Source organism: Pongo pygmaeus, chromosome 15 (assembly GCF_028885625.2).
Source record: "Pongo pygmaeus isolate AG05252 chromosome 15, NHGRI_mPonPyg2-v2.0_pri, whole genome shotgun sequence".
Classification (NCBI taxonomy): Eukaryota; Metazoa; Chordata; class Mammalia; order Primates; family Hominidae; genus Pongo; species Pongo pygmaeus.
In genome coordinates, this window is record NC_072388.2 from 34,883,682 (window position 1) to 34,897,414 (window position 13,733).

Below are 13,733 nucleotides of genomic sequence, written 5' to 3' on the forward strand. Positions count from 1 at the left end.
GAATTCTAGGTCCCCGTTTGTAGCTGCAGATCAGTTGACTAAGATATCATATGGTGACAATGGTGGGAGAAAGTTAATGCTACACAAACTGCAATGATGCCTTTTCAGAAGGATTGAAGGCAACTAAACATTCTGAAATCAGTTTAGAATGAATCATTCACATATGTTCTAAGGCTTACTTGGCACAAGCTTTAGGTAGTGGTGCTTTCAGAAGTCCATGATTTACCAGAGTTGGTGAGGTAGAGTTTCCCTGAAAACCTTATAGCCCTGCCCAAACTCACACATCCTGCCAAGTGAGAAACAAGCAGCCAGTTCCTTCTGTCTTTATCCTTATGACCTTCTCCATAGTCTAGTTTTCACCTTGTTAATGGCAGAAATGATTGTGGTTTCCAATGCCTGATTCTTGGTAGAGGGGAACAATCAGAGGCTGCAGAGAAGGGGAAGCAAGGATAAAGGGGGAATTGTTCTTTCCACCACGTCAATATGGTCTCAGTAACTTCTCTTTGTGGTTATAGTTTACAGTGATGCAAATGAGATTTCCTCCCTTACATTTTAATAGTTTACCTGAGTCTCCTATTCATTACACTACTATTCTACTAATGAGAGAGCAAATGTCATTATGAAAACAGATAGATTTAAGAGCATAGCTTATTTACACATTTCTGTGCTTTCCATATTATCTTACAAAAAAAAATTCATCCTATATGGGTTTGATAAGTGGGATTATAAATCAGAGTTTTTCTTTCTTATTAAAAGAACCCAACATTTCCAAAATCTGTTTCATACCCACTTACATGTGTAGTACATTCATGCATAGTAAATTTATATAATTAAAATGCGATTGTGGAATTAGGTCCTCCCATTGTTACGCATACCTGTGCTATTTGAATATATATTCACTTTCCTCTTAATCAGCGCCAAGCTCAGTGAGGAGAGGGAGGATTCTTGTAGTGTCTCCTGAACATCAAAATTCTGGCAGATCTATTTTATTTTGTTAGTCCTCTCTGCTCCCATGCAGCACTACATTGGTAAATTGACTAGCCTTATTTAAGATAATGCTCCATCCACAAATGAGAAATAAGAAAATCTTCCCCTTTCTTGACATTTTAACTTGAGTTAAATATGAAACATTCTCTCAGTGAATCAGGAGCACAACTGAACACTTGGTCAGATAGATGACTAAATCTACCAGTGTGATGAGGCAGTAAAAACAGTGCCCCAGGAAAGCAGTTCTTTCTTTACTCACCATACCAGGTTTCTTTGTCTTTTCCTGATGATTTGGGTTTCTTACTCTGCATTTCAATTTTGTTGTAAAAATGCGTTCTTGCCATTGTACTGATGCTTATCTGATTGCCACTGACCCTGACATGTTATGATGAATTGGGGTTGGCTCTAGTTGAGAATTTACCTACCAAGGGATCATTTAAACCAAAGCCAATAACTTCTTTAGGGTTGGAGGAATAGCTACTTAATACATAATCCTTCAGCAAAGCCAGAGGAATAAGATATAACAGGAGGAAGATATCCTCAGGTTAGAGATTCAAGGACTCTTTTCACGATTTTTTTCTGGACACTTTTGTCTCTACTTTAATTTGCAAACAGACTCCATTCCCTTCCTAGTGAATTCTGCCAAATAGCCTTTCCAGTCCCTGGGAAAAGAGAGAGAGAGAGAGAGAGAGAGAGGATGCAGTTGCTATTGGGAGTAGAGAAAAGGGACAGTCCAATTCAGAGCTTTTAGCTAGGGTAAAGCATTTGAAAACCTGTTGACTCATAAAGGACCACCCAGTCAGAATACAGGAGGAAATAAAGCATGACCAAAGCCCCCTCAGAGGTTTCTTCCATAGCACCCTACTCATAGAAGCTCTGTGAAACGATAGCAGCTTTTGAAATTACATGACTTCAGTAAAGACCTAGAATTTTTTTATTAGTCCATAGGGCAGGTTATTGGAGAGAAATGATCTCTACCTCTAATATGTGATAATGTTACTTTCCTGGATAAATAATAAAACTCTCCACTGGACATGGTTGGAAAAAATGAGAATCTCTGTGCTTGAGAATTTGAGAGAGATATGGAAAAAATCTGGGGTTGAAGGAGAACTCGACTGTTTAATAGCCAAAGCAATTCTTCCTGGTTTTTCTCTAAAGTTAAGTCACCACTCTACGGCTCAGCATCAAAGGAATACGTTCAATTCTTTGTTGGAGTTATAGACTGAGTAACATGAGTGGTGGGTACAAAGGAGAAAGGGAAATATCATACACCTTTAGTTATGGGGGGAAATGGAGGTGGAGGGAAATAAACAGGTACAGAATTGGAATTCTGAAAATAATTAAAATACTATTTAATAAACCCTCTCCCACAGCATGTCTTGGAAAAATGATGAGTGACCCGAAGGGATACAATTTCTCATGCAAATTTTGAATACTAACTGATGGAGTCACAGTCACAGAAATCACCTTGCCCTGGGGTAGGGACAGTACTTTCTCGGCATTCAGAAAACTCTCTTGACTATTGTTCATGTTTACAAATAACCTGCTTAGGCTGGTTAACTGATACACCCAGAACAGATAAACATGTTTAACAAAATATTCAGCCATGCTATGCCCACAACTATCCTGCCTGGGCAGTTTATTCATGAGTCAAACATGTTTTAAAGGTAGTGAAGAGAGAGAGAGACAGAGAGAGAGAAGAAGAAGAGACAAATTAATGGTGTCAACAAGGCAAGAGAATAATAAACTTCTAAATACCATTGTTAGAAGGGAAAGTATAGGTTAACCTGGGCTCAAATAACTTCCTTCTAACCCATCAGGAGCACATTATTTAAGATACTAAAGTGCTAAATTGGTCAGATAAGAGACGTGCTGAGATGTAAGATCCATTAAACAATGAGGAAAGAAAACTGAAGTGAAAATTGCAATCTCCGCCTGCAAGAAACTTAAATGAGATGAAGTGAAAATGTTTACAATGGAAGAAGAGAAAGAAAATGTGAAGAGGATGATGTTTAATAATAAAGATAAAACTGGAGACCTAGGGAGGAAAAAGATGACTGGGAAGAGGATTAGGAAAGCCAAAGCCATCAAGCTCCACAGGGACCTGGGCCTGGGGTTGGGGAAGAGCTTAGCGGAGCGTATCAGAGTCAGCGGCGACTCTACCAAACACTGAGTGGACAACTGGTATCAAGGCAGCAGCAGCAGATGTTTTTCTGGAAGAACACTGAGTGGACAACTGGTGTCAAGGCAGCAGCAGCAGATGTTTTTTCTGGAAGAACACTGAGTGGACAACTGGTGTCAAGGCAGCAGCAGCAGATGTTTTTCTGGAAGAACACTGAGTGGACAACTGTGTCAAGGCAGCAGCAGCAGATGTTTTTCTGGAAGAATGGTGGAATGATAGTCACAGGAAAATGTTGTAAGCTGCAGACAAGAGCTCTGTTTCATTGACAGCTGGACAAGAATGCTCACAAAGACTTAGCAGAAACACAGAAGCTGTGTCCAAAAACTGGAGGTCTGGTAGATAGGAAGAGAGAGAAAGACAGAGAGACATAGAGATGCTAAAGAACATGTCTTTAGAGATGCATCTGTGAGAAAGGTAACCAGAACTGTCAGCTGAGAGAAATAAAACAAAGAAGGGGAAACAATTCCCACCATGTGGCCAAAGGTGTAAGATCTGGAACTAGACTGCTTGGGTTCAGATCCTCTATGTCACTTACCAGCCGTATGACCTTGGACAAGTCTCTTCTAACCTTTTTGGCCTTCAATTTTCCCACTTGTGTAGTGGGAGTAGTAGTATCCGGTGGAGTTGTGAAAATTGAATGAGTTAATATAGGTAAAGGTCTTAGAATATTGCCTGATACACAGAAAACATCAGTACCTACTAGCAACTACTGTGATATGTGGCCAGACTCTGTGAGTGGCCCTGAGCTGTGTAGAGTACTTTTAAGTGTGTTTTTTTATCCTTTCAGACTATCCATAAGAGAGCTTATAAGGGTTGTGTGATATATATATATATATATATATATCAGGAAGCTGAGGCAACTTTGGGATTCTTGTCAGCGGGAGGCGTCTCTGGCCCGAGAGTGACTCCAAGGCTCTGCTGGGCTGCCAGAGCTGCCCGCGTTTCAAATACCGAAAATTCAACCCTGTGGACCACGACAGGGCAGAAGGAGTTTCTCCAGAGATGAGCCTGGGACCCTTTGAAAAGTGCCTGGGGACCTGAAGAGCACCGGGGAACTTGTAACCCCTAATTAAGCCTACATTATATATATATATATAAAATCATTACCTCCAGATTACAATTGTTCTCAGGGGCAGCTTGTAGGGTGACTAAATATGGGTTAAGCTGAGGACAACAGTAACATTCCTTGAGGTTTATAACTGCTTTGGGCAAGCCACTTAGCCACACCCATTGAGCCTCAGTTTCTTTCTTTCTTTTTTTTTTTTCCTGCCTCAGTTTTATGTGTACAAATAGCACAGGAGTACCCCAGCCCCATGCAGACGGCAGCCTGGGGGTGGCAGGGGAGGGGGTCACACCAGTCCTGTCCTCACGTTGGCAGACAGAGATATCTATCTGAAGCCTTTATAGGGGCCTGGGCACCTTTTGGAGCCTGAGCTGGAACTGAAGCGGGAGCTGCAGCCTGGGCCTTGGTTTGATCATTTGCCTTGGCCTTTGGCTGGCACAGCTTGAGCCTCTTGGCAATGCGGGCACAGGCATGCTTCCCAAGTTTGGGGTGGGCAATGTAGGCAAGTCATTCGAGCTTGCAGGTGACACCCTTTGGGATCTTGGGGTTAACCTCCTTGGCCTTTATGAGGGCCTTGATAGCCTCAGCACATACACTCACAGCCTTGGCATTGTTGGCCTGCATCTTCTTTAGGCCCTTCTTGTTGTGCTCCTGGCAAAGCACATGTTCCTCAGGAACTTAGGGTCCATCCCCTTAAGAGATTTGTATCTTTGTGATTGGGGTTTCTTGATACCATTTCTGTGCCATTTTCAGGACTGGTTGTGTGTGGTGTGGTTCTTGGACTTGGCCATGTCTGCACCTTAAGCCGCAGGTCCCCAAGCCGCAGTTTCTTATCTATAAAATGGGAGTATTATGTATACAGTGTAAGGTTTCTGTGAGATCAACTGTGAAAGTACCTTTAAAAATGCCTGCAACACAGTAAGTTTCAATAAAAGTTTGCTGAGTGTGAATCTGCCTTGTGATGTTGGTGATGGGTGACGGGTTTGAAGTACTTTCATCCAGGATGGGAGATCTTAACTGTTCTCACAGTGGCTGGTAGAGAGGCCTTGGGTTCAGCTTTTGTCAGAAATTGTAAGAATTCATCTTTAGACCACAAAGGAGATTGACATTTATCTTTTCCAGCTTATCTTGTGAACAGAAAAAAAAAATCCCCCAAAAATCTGACAGCCTAGGTCTCTGAAATGGATTGGTGGTGATGAGAGTGCTAGTTAAACTTTCCCCTAAGGTTTTTTCCTCTTTAAAGGAAGGACCTTATCAGCCTAAAGGAAAAGGAGAGAAAGGAAGTGGGCCACAGTTTATACCTTATGGCTGCCAGTGCTTCTGTCACAGGAAACTGCTGCCCTTCTCTTGCCCAGTACACAAGCTGGCTCCTGAGTGGGCATCTTGCTGGGGCTCTGACCACCCCACTGGCAAGCAGCTGAATATGGCTTCTTGGTTAGACCTCTGCTGACCATTTAGGACCAGGATGAATTTGACTAAGGCTGTGCTCCCACAGAGAGCCTCCTGGAAAGAGGCCCTCTCTACAGTCTAAATCCCTTTGTCCTGCGGGCCTTCTATGTAATAGGCCTTCTCCACTGCACACTCCAAGACCCACTTTCTCTGCAGCTCTAGAAAAAGTCAAGGAATTGGACAGGTAGTGATTTTTCAATTTCTCCCTAAGAATATTCTGGTGGTCTTTATCACCACCAATAGTAGAAAACAAGCTACTAATCTTTACCCCCCTTCTTGGAGAAAATACCCCTATGCAGGAAGAGCATGGAAGATCCAAGCATCCAGCCAGACGCCCAGAGGCCAGTCCCAACACCAGCCTTCTTCAGAAATCATTACCTCCCTTTCTTTCGCATCTGCTGTGCCAGAGCTAACTGGGAAGCCCCCTGGCAGGTCCCAATATCTGTCTTACAATGTTCAGGCTCCCTCCCCAGCAATCATTTATTAGAAAGGGGTTTTATGATACAAATTTGATAATCTCCCATGCACACTGGCACTGTTCTAATTGAAGTTGTAAGCCCATAAAATTCAAGCCCTTTGTCTTCCTGAAGGCCACAAGGTTTAAAAAGATACTATTGTCCTGCCTAACACCCACTACATTGTCACCACGGACTGATTAAACAGTCCTGAATCCAAACAGTGCGGATTTTGTCTAGGTCCTTTTCAGGCCTGACAATGCCCTTTTCAGTTCCCAAGACAAAAAGAGGTTTAAGGATCGAGATTCTTCTAAGATAACCGCATCCATATGGAAGGCAAGGTGGCCGGCAGCTGAGACCCAAACACCCCACTCCCTTCCCCCTCTCCCCTTCTCTCTTTCTCTCTCCACCCCCCAAAATCCCAGGTGATAACACTGCCTCAGCCACCCTTCATCCTCCTCTTCTTCCTCCTTGGACAAGAAAGCTAGAGCCCCTAACAGGCCCATGCCTCCTCCTTAGAGACCTCCATAAGGGCCCTTGGCTCCCTTCCCCGCACCTGATGCCCCAACTGCTCTCCTCTGCTCTCCCAGCAGTGGGTGCCTGGGAGCGAGGCCGTCGCTTCTGTGAGAAAGTGACTGCTTGCACAGGAGGCCCTAGCGGGGCAGTTACAAACCCAAGGGGTGCTAGTGTGCACTGGCCGGGGTGAAGTGAGGCTGACCAGCGGATCCTGCCCCAATCTCGGATTCCCAAGGCTCCCCCAGGCGGTCCTCCCTCAGCTGGGAGCCGCGTCCTCCTGGATCTGCCCAGAGCCCTGTGCCGGTCGTTCCCCGACCCTTTGATGTTTTCACGTCCTCCTCCCCACCCTGGCCAGGTACTGCGCCATGAGGAGACAGGAAATCACAGTTAACTTAGGCACTTGCAGGCTTAAATAGGGGTTACAAATTCCCCGGTGCTCTTCAGGTCCCCAGGCACTTTTCAAAGGGTCCCCGAGCACCTGGCTCCTGCACTCTGGAAACAGCTTGCGGCCAGGCCTGGGCTGCTCCTGTGCAGCGCGCCCCGCACCTGGCCTCGCCGGCTCATCTCCGGAGAAACTCCTTCTGCCCTGTCGTGGTCCACAGGGTTGACTTTTCGGTATTTGAAACGCCAGCAGCTCTGGGAGCCCGGCGGAACGTCGGAGTCACTCTGGGGCCAGTGACGCCTCCCGCTGACAAGAATCCCAAAGTTGCCTCAGCTTCCTCCTCTCCTTTTCTTCCCGCGCCCAACCCTGACACCACCACCCCTCCATCCCCCAAGTATCTTCCTAAAGCCGTGTTGGGACTGCAATCCGCCCTTCGATCCAGCTGGGGCCGGGCCCCACTTAGCCAGTCAAGGGGCGAGCGAGCGATGCGAACACCGGTCTGGGGGGCACGGCTCCCGCCTACGTTCCCCGCAGGCGCGCAGGGGACCCAACCCCACACATTTTATTCTCGAACTACGAGGAAAAATACTCTATTTTTTTAAAAAATAACTTGCTTCCCATACAAATCGCTATTTAAAAATATACAAATAAGGCCCAAGCATAAAATCTAACTCTGGGGCTGGCGGTGGAGGGAAGGTGAGGGAGGGGGCTCTGGCACACGTCCCTCGTGTGTGCTTGCGCGACGGCTGGTGAGGGCGCGCCAGGGACCCTGGCGCCCAAGGAGATGGGGCTGCAGAGAGGCGGACGGAGAGCGTTCCAGGCATTCGGCTCCGGCCCTGCTCCAACCGCAGAGCGCGCTCCAAAATCGAAGGTAGCCCCAGGTGCCGCCCTGCAGCCTCACCAGTTCCAGGAGACCAGGGCGGGGGATGCTAAGTGCTGGTAGGCGGGGAAGAGGCCAAGCGCCGAGCCGGGACCGAAGGCAGGGTAGCCCGGCAGAGGGCAGGCGGCGGCTGGAGGGGCGCCGCACTTGTCCTGGGCCGCGGCGGTTCCCGCCTCGCCGCCGCCGCCGCCGCCGCCGCCTCCGCCGCACAGCTGCCCGTCGCGAACAAGCACCGGCACCACCACGCGACGCAGCAGGCCGGGCGCGGCGTGCAGCTCGGCGGATGCTGCCAGGTCGGGCGACTCCGCCGCCCCTGGCGCGCGAGCGCGCTTCAGCTTGTAGCGATGATTCTGGAACCAGATCTTGACCTGCGTGGGCGTGAGGCGAAGCAGGCTCGCCAGCTGCTCGCGCTCGGGTGCAGACAGGTACCGCTGCTGCCGGAAGCGCCGCTCCAACTCCAGCGTCTGCGCCTTGGAGAATAGCACCCGCCGCTTCTTCATTTTCTCGGCGTCCGAGCCCGGAGACGCGGGCCTAGCGGACGGCCGCTGCGACGAGTCTGGCGGGCTGGTCTCCAGGCTGCTCTCGTCCGAGGCTAGGGACGGCAAAGGAGACACGGGTGGGTGAGACGCCGTACCCTACGAGGGCCTGCTGCCCTTCTGGTGCGGGCGTGGAGGCACCGGCCGGAGGGCACGCCCACTACTAGCACGAGACTTTCGGGATGAGGCCATTTCCTGAGTCCACATCTGGACATCCACCTCTCCGAATGCGGTGACCTCATTCATACCACAGCGGTCATCAGCGGGCCTGAGATCGTGCCCCGAAGAAACCCACCCCGGGGCCCTCTTAACATGTCCGCACCGGTAGTTGCGCTGGCCTACCAGTTTATCACAAGCTGGGTCACCAGCGCGGGCCTCCTCCAGGTCGACTGCACTGCAGTGTGCCGAGGTTTGAGGAGCCCTGAGTGGGAAGCGGGTGGGGGTAAACTCGCCAACACTGGCCATCCCAGACGGAGGCCTGGAGATCGTGGCCGTGTTTTCAGGCATGGAGAGGGGGCGGGGTGGGGGGGCGGCAGGCGGCGGCGTGTTTTAAATTTCAATTATTCCGACCTCTAGAAATCGTCAGACACAGAAACACCAAATCTCGGGGCACTAGTGCCAGGCAGGGATCTGCTCTTAGGATGTGCCGACTGGGACGAATGCGCTAGGGGTTCGAGGACAGGGCTCCCGTTTCCAAGATTGAGGAAATCCAGACCCTGGGCTGGGATTTCGGCTTTCCGGCCCCGCGTGGGCTGGGCCCTTGATTCTGCTACCCCACGCCTCCTACCTCCCACCCCGCACCGCAGTCCACCACGCACTCACAAGGGTAGTGGCCGCGCTCCGAATCCAGCCAGGCGGCGCAGGGGTCGGGCTGGGGGGCGCGTGGCTCTGGCTCCCGCCTCTGCAGGTGTTGCGCGTCCTGCTCGGGTAAATCTAGAAGGCTGCGCACGGTGAAGCTCAGGCGTCCAGAGGTGGCCATGGCCGAGGAGGAGAAGGAGGCGGGGGGCAGGGCAGGCTGGGAACGGAGGGGCGGCCGGGACGCCGCTCCTACGGATGGGCGTGGGAGGCGCTCGCCATGCGCTGGCAGCCGGGATATTAGCACATTTACAGCGGAATCTCTGTTTATATAAACAGCTCTTCCCACCCGGGCCTCTTTGAAAGCCGAGGTCCGGGTCTCCAGGGTGTTAAGTACCTGAATGAGCACTGGACCAGAGCCGGGGCGAGCCCGGAAGGTGCCACCTCCGCCCCCGCCCCGCCCCGCCCCGCACCCCGCCCCTCGGCGCCCAGTTACCTCCCAGAGGCTGCAGGAAGCAGCATTCGGCATTAGCGATTCTGTCTGATTAGCCCAAAGTGGGGACAGATAATGGGGATTGTTACCAGTGAATAACATCTTGGGTGGCGAGCGGTGGCCACCACCCGCCTGACCCAGCCCCAGCTTCCTCCTCCTCCTCCTGGGCTGACTTGAGGCCAGGCTCTGCGGGAGCGCCGGGAAGGATGGGGGCCGCAGGGGTGGGTTTATTAGCACCCAGGAATTTATTCCCTGTTTGCTTTATTCTTCGAGCTTGTTTGCTGGAGTGGTAGTTTCCCGCAATTATCCAGAAAGTGATTTACAAAGCGGCGTTAAACTCTGGCGCGCTCCCTTTCTCTTTTTGATTGGGGCCCTCTAAGATTCAGGATGACAAGTTTCAGGAGGGCGCAAAGATTAGCCTGGCCCTGCCAGCGTTGGCCCAGGGGTTTCAAGGCCGCTGGGAGCCTCTGATCACACCATACATCCCCCCAACAGCCTCAGAGGTGCTGAGGAAGGGCTGGGACAACATTCGGAGCCCCAGCTCCACGTCTCCACAGGCCGGCAAAACAGAGGAGGCTTGTAAGCAAGCTACTTAGGTCTACAGTGCTGGTCTCCTTGGCCCAGCTTCGCCCGGCCGCTGCCGATCGCGGAGCTCGGAGGCCGAGCTCCACAAATTTGGGTCCAGGTCCGTTCTAGAGGCCCCGGGCGGGGGCGCTTCTCAGGGCATCCTGTGAGGGCTTTGAGGCCTCCTAGGAGTCACCAGATGACCTGGTGCCGCCTGTGCGCCTTGGCCCCATAGCCTCAACGTCAGTCTTACTGCCTGGGCTTTGGTCTTTGCCCAGGAGCCTGCCCATGGCCTACGGTCCCCGCTCGCAGTATGGCAGACCCTGACGAGGCTGCCCGCCTTGGTCCGGGAATGGACCGATCGGGAGAATTAGGACAGGGTCTACCCGGCAGAAAATACCACCGGCCATGGGTTTCTCTGGGATCTTCTAGTTTCCACAGTTCCACCCTAGAAAATGATCAATGTAGGAGGAGCAGGGAACAGGCCGCCGTGGATACATTTTGTTGGGCCGTGGCCTAGCTCTGGCCGCGCTTCAGTCTACAGCTCAGGAACGCCCTCTCAGAGGACTCTCCTACTGAAGCTAGTAGTTTGGATATTTAGTTGCTAAATTGTAGCGAAGGGCTCTGTACTTGTGTGGCTGCACCAGAAGTCCTGGCTCCTCCCGGGCTGAACTCGAACCTGGCTCGGATGCGGCGGCGGCGGCCCTGTCAAGCCCTGCGCACCCTCCCCAGCAGCCTCCCTATCAAGCGTGCCCGAGGTGCCCGGAGCTGCACCGCGCGCTGGGTGGTCGGGCGGAGGCAACCCCAATACAGGCCAACTGCTAGGCCGCGGACAAAGGGGAAATGGAGCTCGACGCCCCGGACCTGTTGGAAGCATTTGTTCCAGTCAAGATTTTGCATTTGTTCAGTCCGGAATAATGCATGATTGACGTCGGCTCACAATGCGCTTTAGCGCGCCGGGATAAATCGGAGCTTGTCCGGTGTTGTCATGGTTTTCAATGGGGTTCAATGGGATTGGGAGCACGATCGACTCTGCTGGCCGTCTTTCCGCGGCCCCGGCAATAGATTTATTAGTTATGTCTTTTTAAATAAGATTAAACTGAAATGACTTGGCTGTCCTCTCTGCAGACGGGGCCGGGGCAGGAGCCTGGAGTGGACAGGGGACAGCGGAGTCCGGAAACCCGCCGCGCACCGCTCATCAGCTCCCGAGCCCCCAGCGTCTAGAGAGTGGGCAGGTCGCAGACTGGCTCCAGGCCTCGCGGACTTATCTCTGGCCAGAGCCCGAGGCCTGGCAATCTCTGCCAGCCCACCTCCCTAGTGAGAAGCTGAGGCACTGACAAAGACCGTCCTGGGGAAGCAAGCGTTAAGACTGATTTCCAAATTTGGTCTTGAACTATGAGACTGTGTAAGGTAGAAGGAGCTCTGGCCTGGAAGTCGGTTGGCATCCTCGCTCTGCCCCTATCTCTAACCACCTCATTTCTCTAAGCTTCCTTCCTTCCTTTTTTTTTTTTTTTTTTTTTTAAATTTATCTGATACAGAAGAGAATAGGAGAATAGATTTGGTAATTTCTAAGGACCCTACCAGTTTTATGATTCCGTATCTCAGGAATTTTTCTAAACCTGTCTTCATTGTGGCATTTACCAGCCGGACATTTAGACTCCCTCCTCCCTCAGGTTCTTGAATTCTTAGCCCCAGGACTGACTCCTTCTCCAGGATGTTCTAGGAGAGGAGGTGTCATCTTTTGAGTTTCCCAAGGATCCTCCACAGGAGTAGGGTGGGGTGGATAACAATTTAGGGAAGAGAACCAAGTCAGGAGAAGCAAAAGAAGAGTCTTTCCTTGAGTGACTGACCTCTCTTAGCCTTTTAATCTATTTAACATCCTAAGCCCACACTGACGTGTAGAAATAAGTAAATGGCGCTCTTCAGCTCTTAAGAGCTCTTCAGCATCAAATATTTGCTTTTACTCTTAGTGTTTGGCTTCCAAAGCAGAGATACAGGCCCCATCTAGCACTTGTGCTCTGGGAAGGACTTTGGTCTGGGATTCGCTCCAAATATTACTTCTAGCTTCATGTTCACTGGCTTCGGAAACAGGAAACAGTGTTCCTGGGCCTTGGTCTGCATTTTAGATGTCCCATGGAAACCCTGTAGCTCCTGGTTCTAGAAAGGGCTGCAGCTTACCTGCTTCATCTTGGATTCCCTCCTCCTCTGCCATAAGTGCCTCTGCCATAGGCCAACCTTCCTCTCAGCTCTGCTCCGCGGATTTAACTGAATTATCTCTGAGAGCTAGAACCGGGGGACTCCAATAAATTGTTCAATATAAACTGTGCCTTCTGAAGAAATGCAGGAAAGCCAGAATTAGAGAAAGGTACTTTCTATATTGCCTTTTCACATCAGATAAATTCACAGAGATGGGAGGGGAAAATTATTTTGATATTGGGTCAATAGGAAAAGACAGTCAAGCTAATCTTAAGTTTTTTACACATTGGAGATATATACGAATTGCCTCCAATTCCCAAGAGATTCTTAGAATCACGAGTAAGCATTTAACTGGACATTATTTCCAGATTTTCATATATTATTTGGTATTCTGGACAGTTGAACTTCTTTGCAACTTAACATAGCATGTGAATATTATTATTTAATTAGCTAAGTATTTGTTTTCTTGTAATTGGATGTAGTATATCTCAATTCCAGTAAGAGTTTTTAATCTTTAGGCACCTGTAATATATAAGTATATTTAAGCTGTCCACAATAATCATCCTTTCAGAAGTATTATCCAGAGATGATTATCACTACCACGTGCTTAAGATTTTAAGATTAGAAAATTCTGAAATAAAACTAAAGCATCTTGATTTTGAAAAAATGATTGTGTCTATATCTTGCATTCCGTTTTTAAATCCTTCCATTTTGGTTAAGTGTTTCACAAAATCCTGCAAATCTATACAGTATTGAAGAGAGGCAACACTGCAAATTCCCCTTGATAGATGGAGGGCCCTCAACTGCCAGGACATTTTTCTTTGCCTCATAGCAACTGCTCCCCCCTCTTTATCACTATTCTGGTTAAAATAGCAAAAGGAAAATAAAAATGGGGTTCTGACACTTCCAAGAAGAAATGGATGGTCTTGATTGGTCATAGGATGTAAGGAAAAGGCATCATTTAAAATCAGATCTCTTTGCCTTTCTTTCTAAAAACAAGTAAACGTTTCCCTTCTAATAGCTAATAATCAATTGCTTGACAGTAGTTCAGGCTTGGCTGTGATTCTTTCTTAGTTATATCGATGATATATACACACAGGACAAGGAACAAACAGCAATTATTTTCAGGCTGGGAATTTAGTCCATTTTTGAAATGGCTTTAGATTTTATTGTTTAATGCCAAATGACAAGATTTGAATGATCCTACCTTCAGTCTCTTAAAATAATGACTTTAC

General features: G+C 49.3%; 1 protein-coding gene across 1 annotated transcript; it reads right to left on the reverse strand.

Annotated features, from left to right (window-relative positions):
- Nucleotides 1-7,033: 7,033 nt before the first annotated feature.
- NKX2-8 (NK2 homeobox 8) lies at nt 7,034-9,660 on the reverse strand. Its single transcript, XM_054448680.2, has 2 exons — nt 9,273-9,660; nt 7,034-8,506 (listed from the first exon to the last, which is right to left on the reverse strand). The coding sequence occupies exons 1-2, from the start codon at nt 9,427-9,429 to the stop codon at nt 7,932-7,934; spliced, it is 732 nt and encodes a 243-aa protein (XP_054304655.2). The 5' UTR covers nt 9,430-9,660; the 3' UTR covers nt 7,034-7,931.
- Between the last annotated feature and the right edge of the window lie 4,073 nt (nt 9,661-13,733).

Bases quoted from the DNA above. Each gene is read 5' to 3' on its own strand.
- NKX2-8 (XM_054448680.2), bottom strand. From the start codon at position 9,429: ATGGCCACCTCTGGACGCCTGAGCTTCACCGTGCGCAGCCTTCTAGAT. The intron at 8,507-9,272 runs GTGAGTGCGTGG...TGCCGTCCCTAG, and splicing joins GGAGCGCGGCCACTACCCTT to CCTCGGACGAGAGCAGCCTG.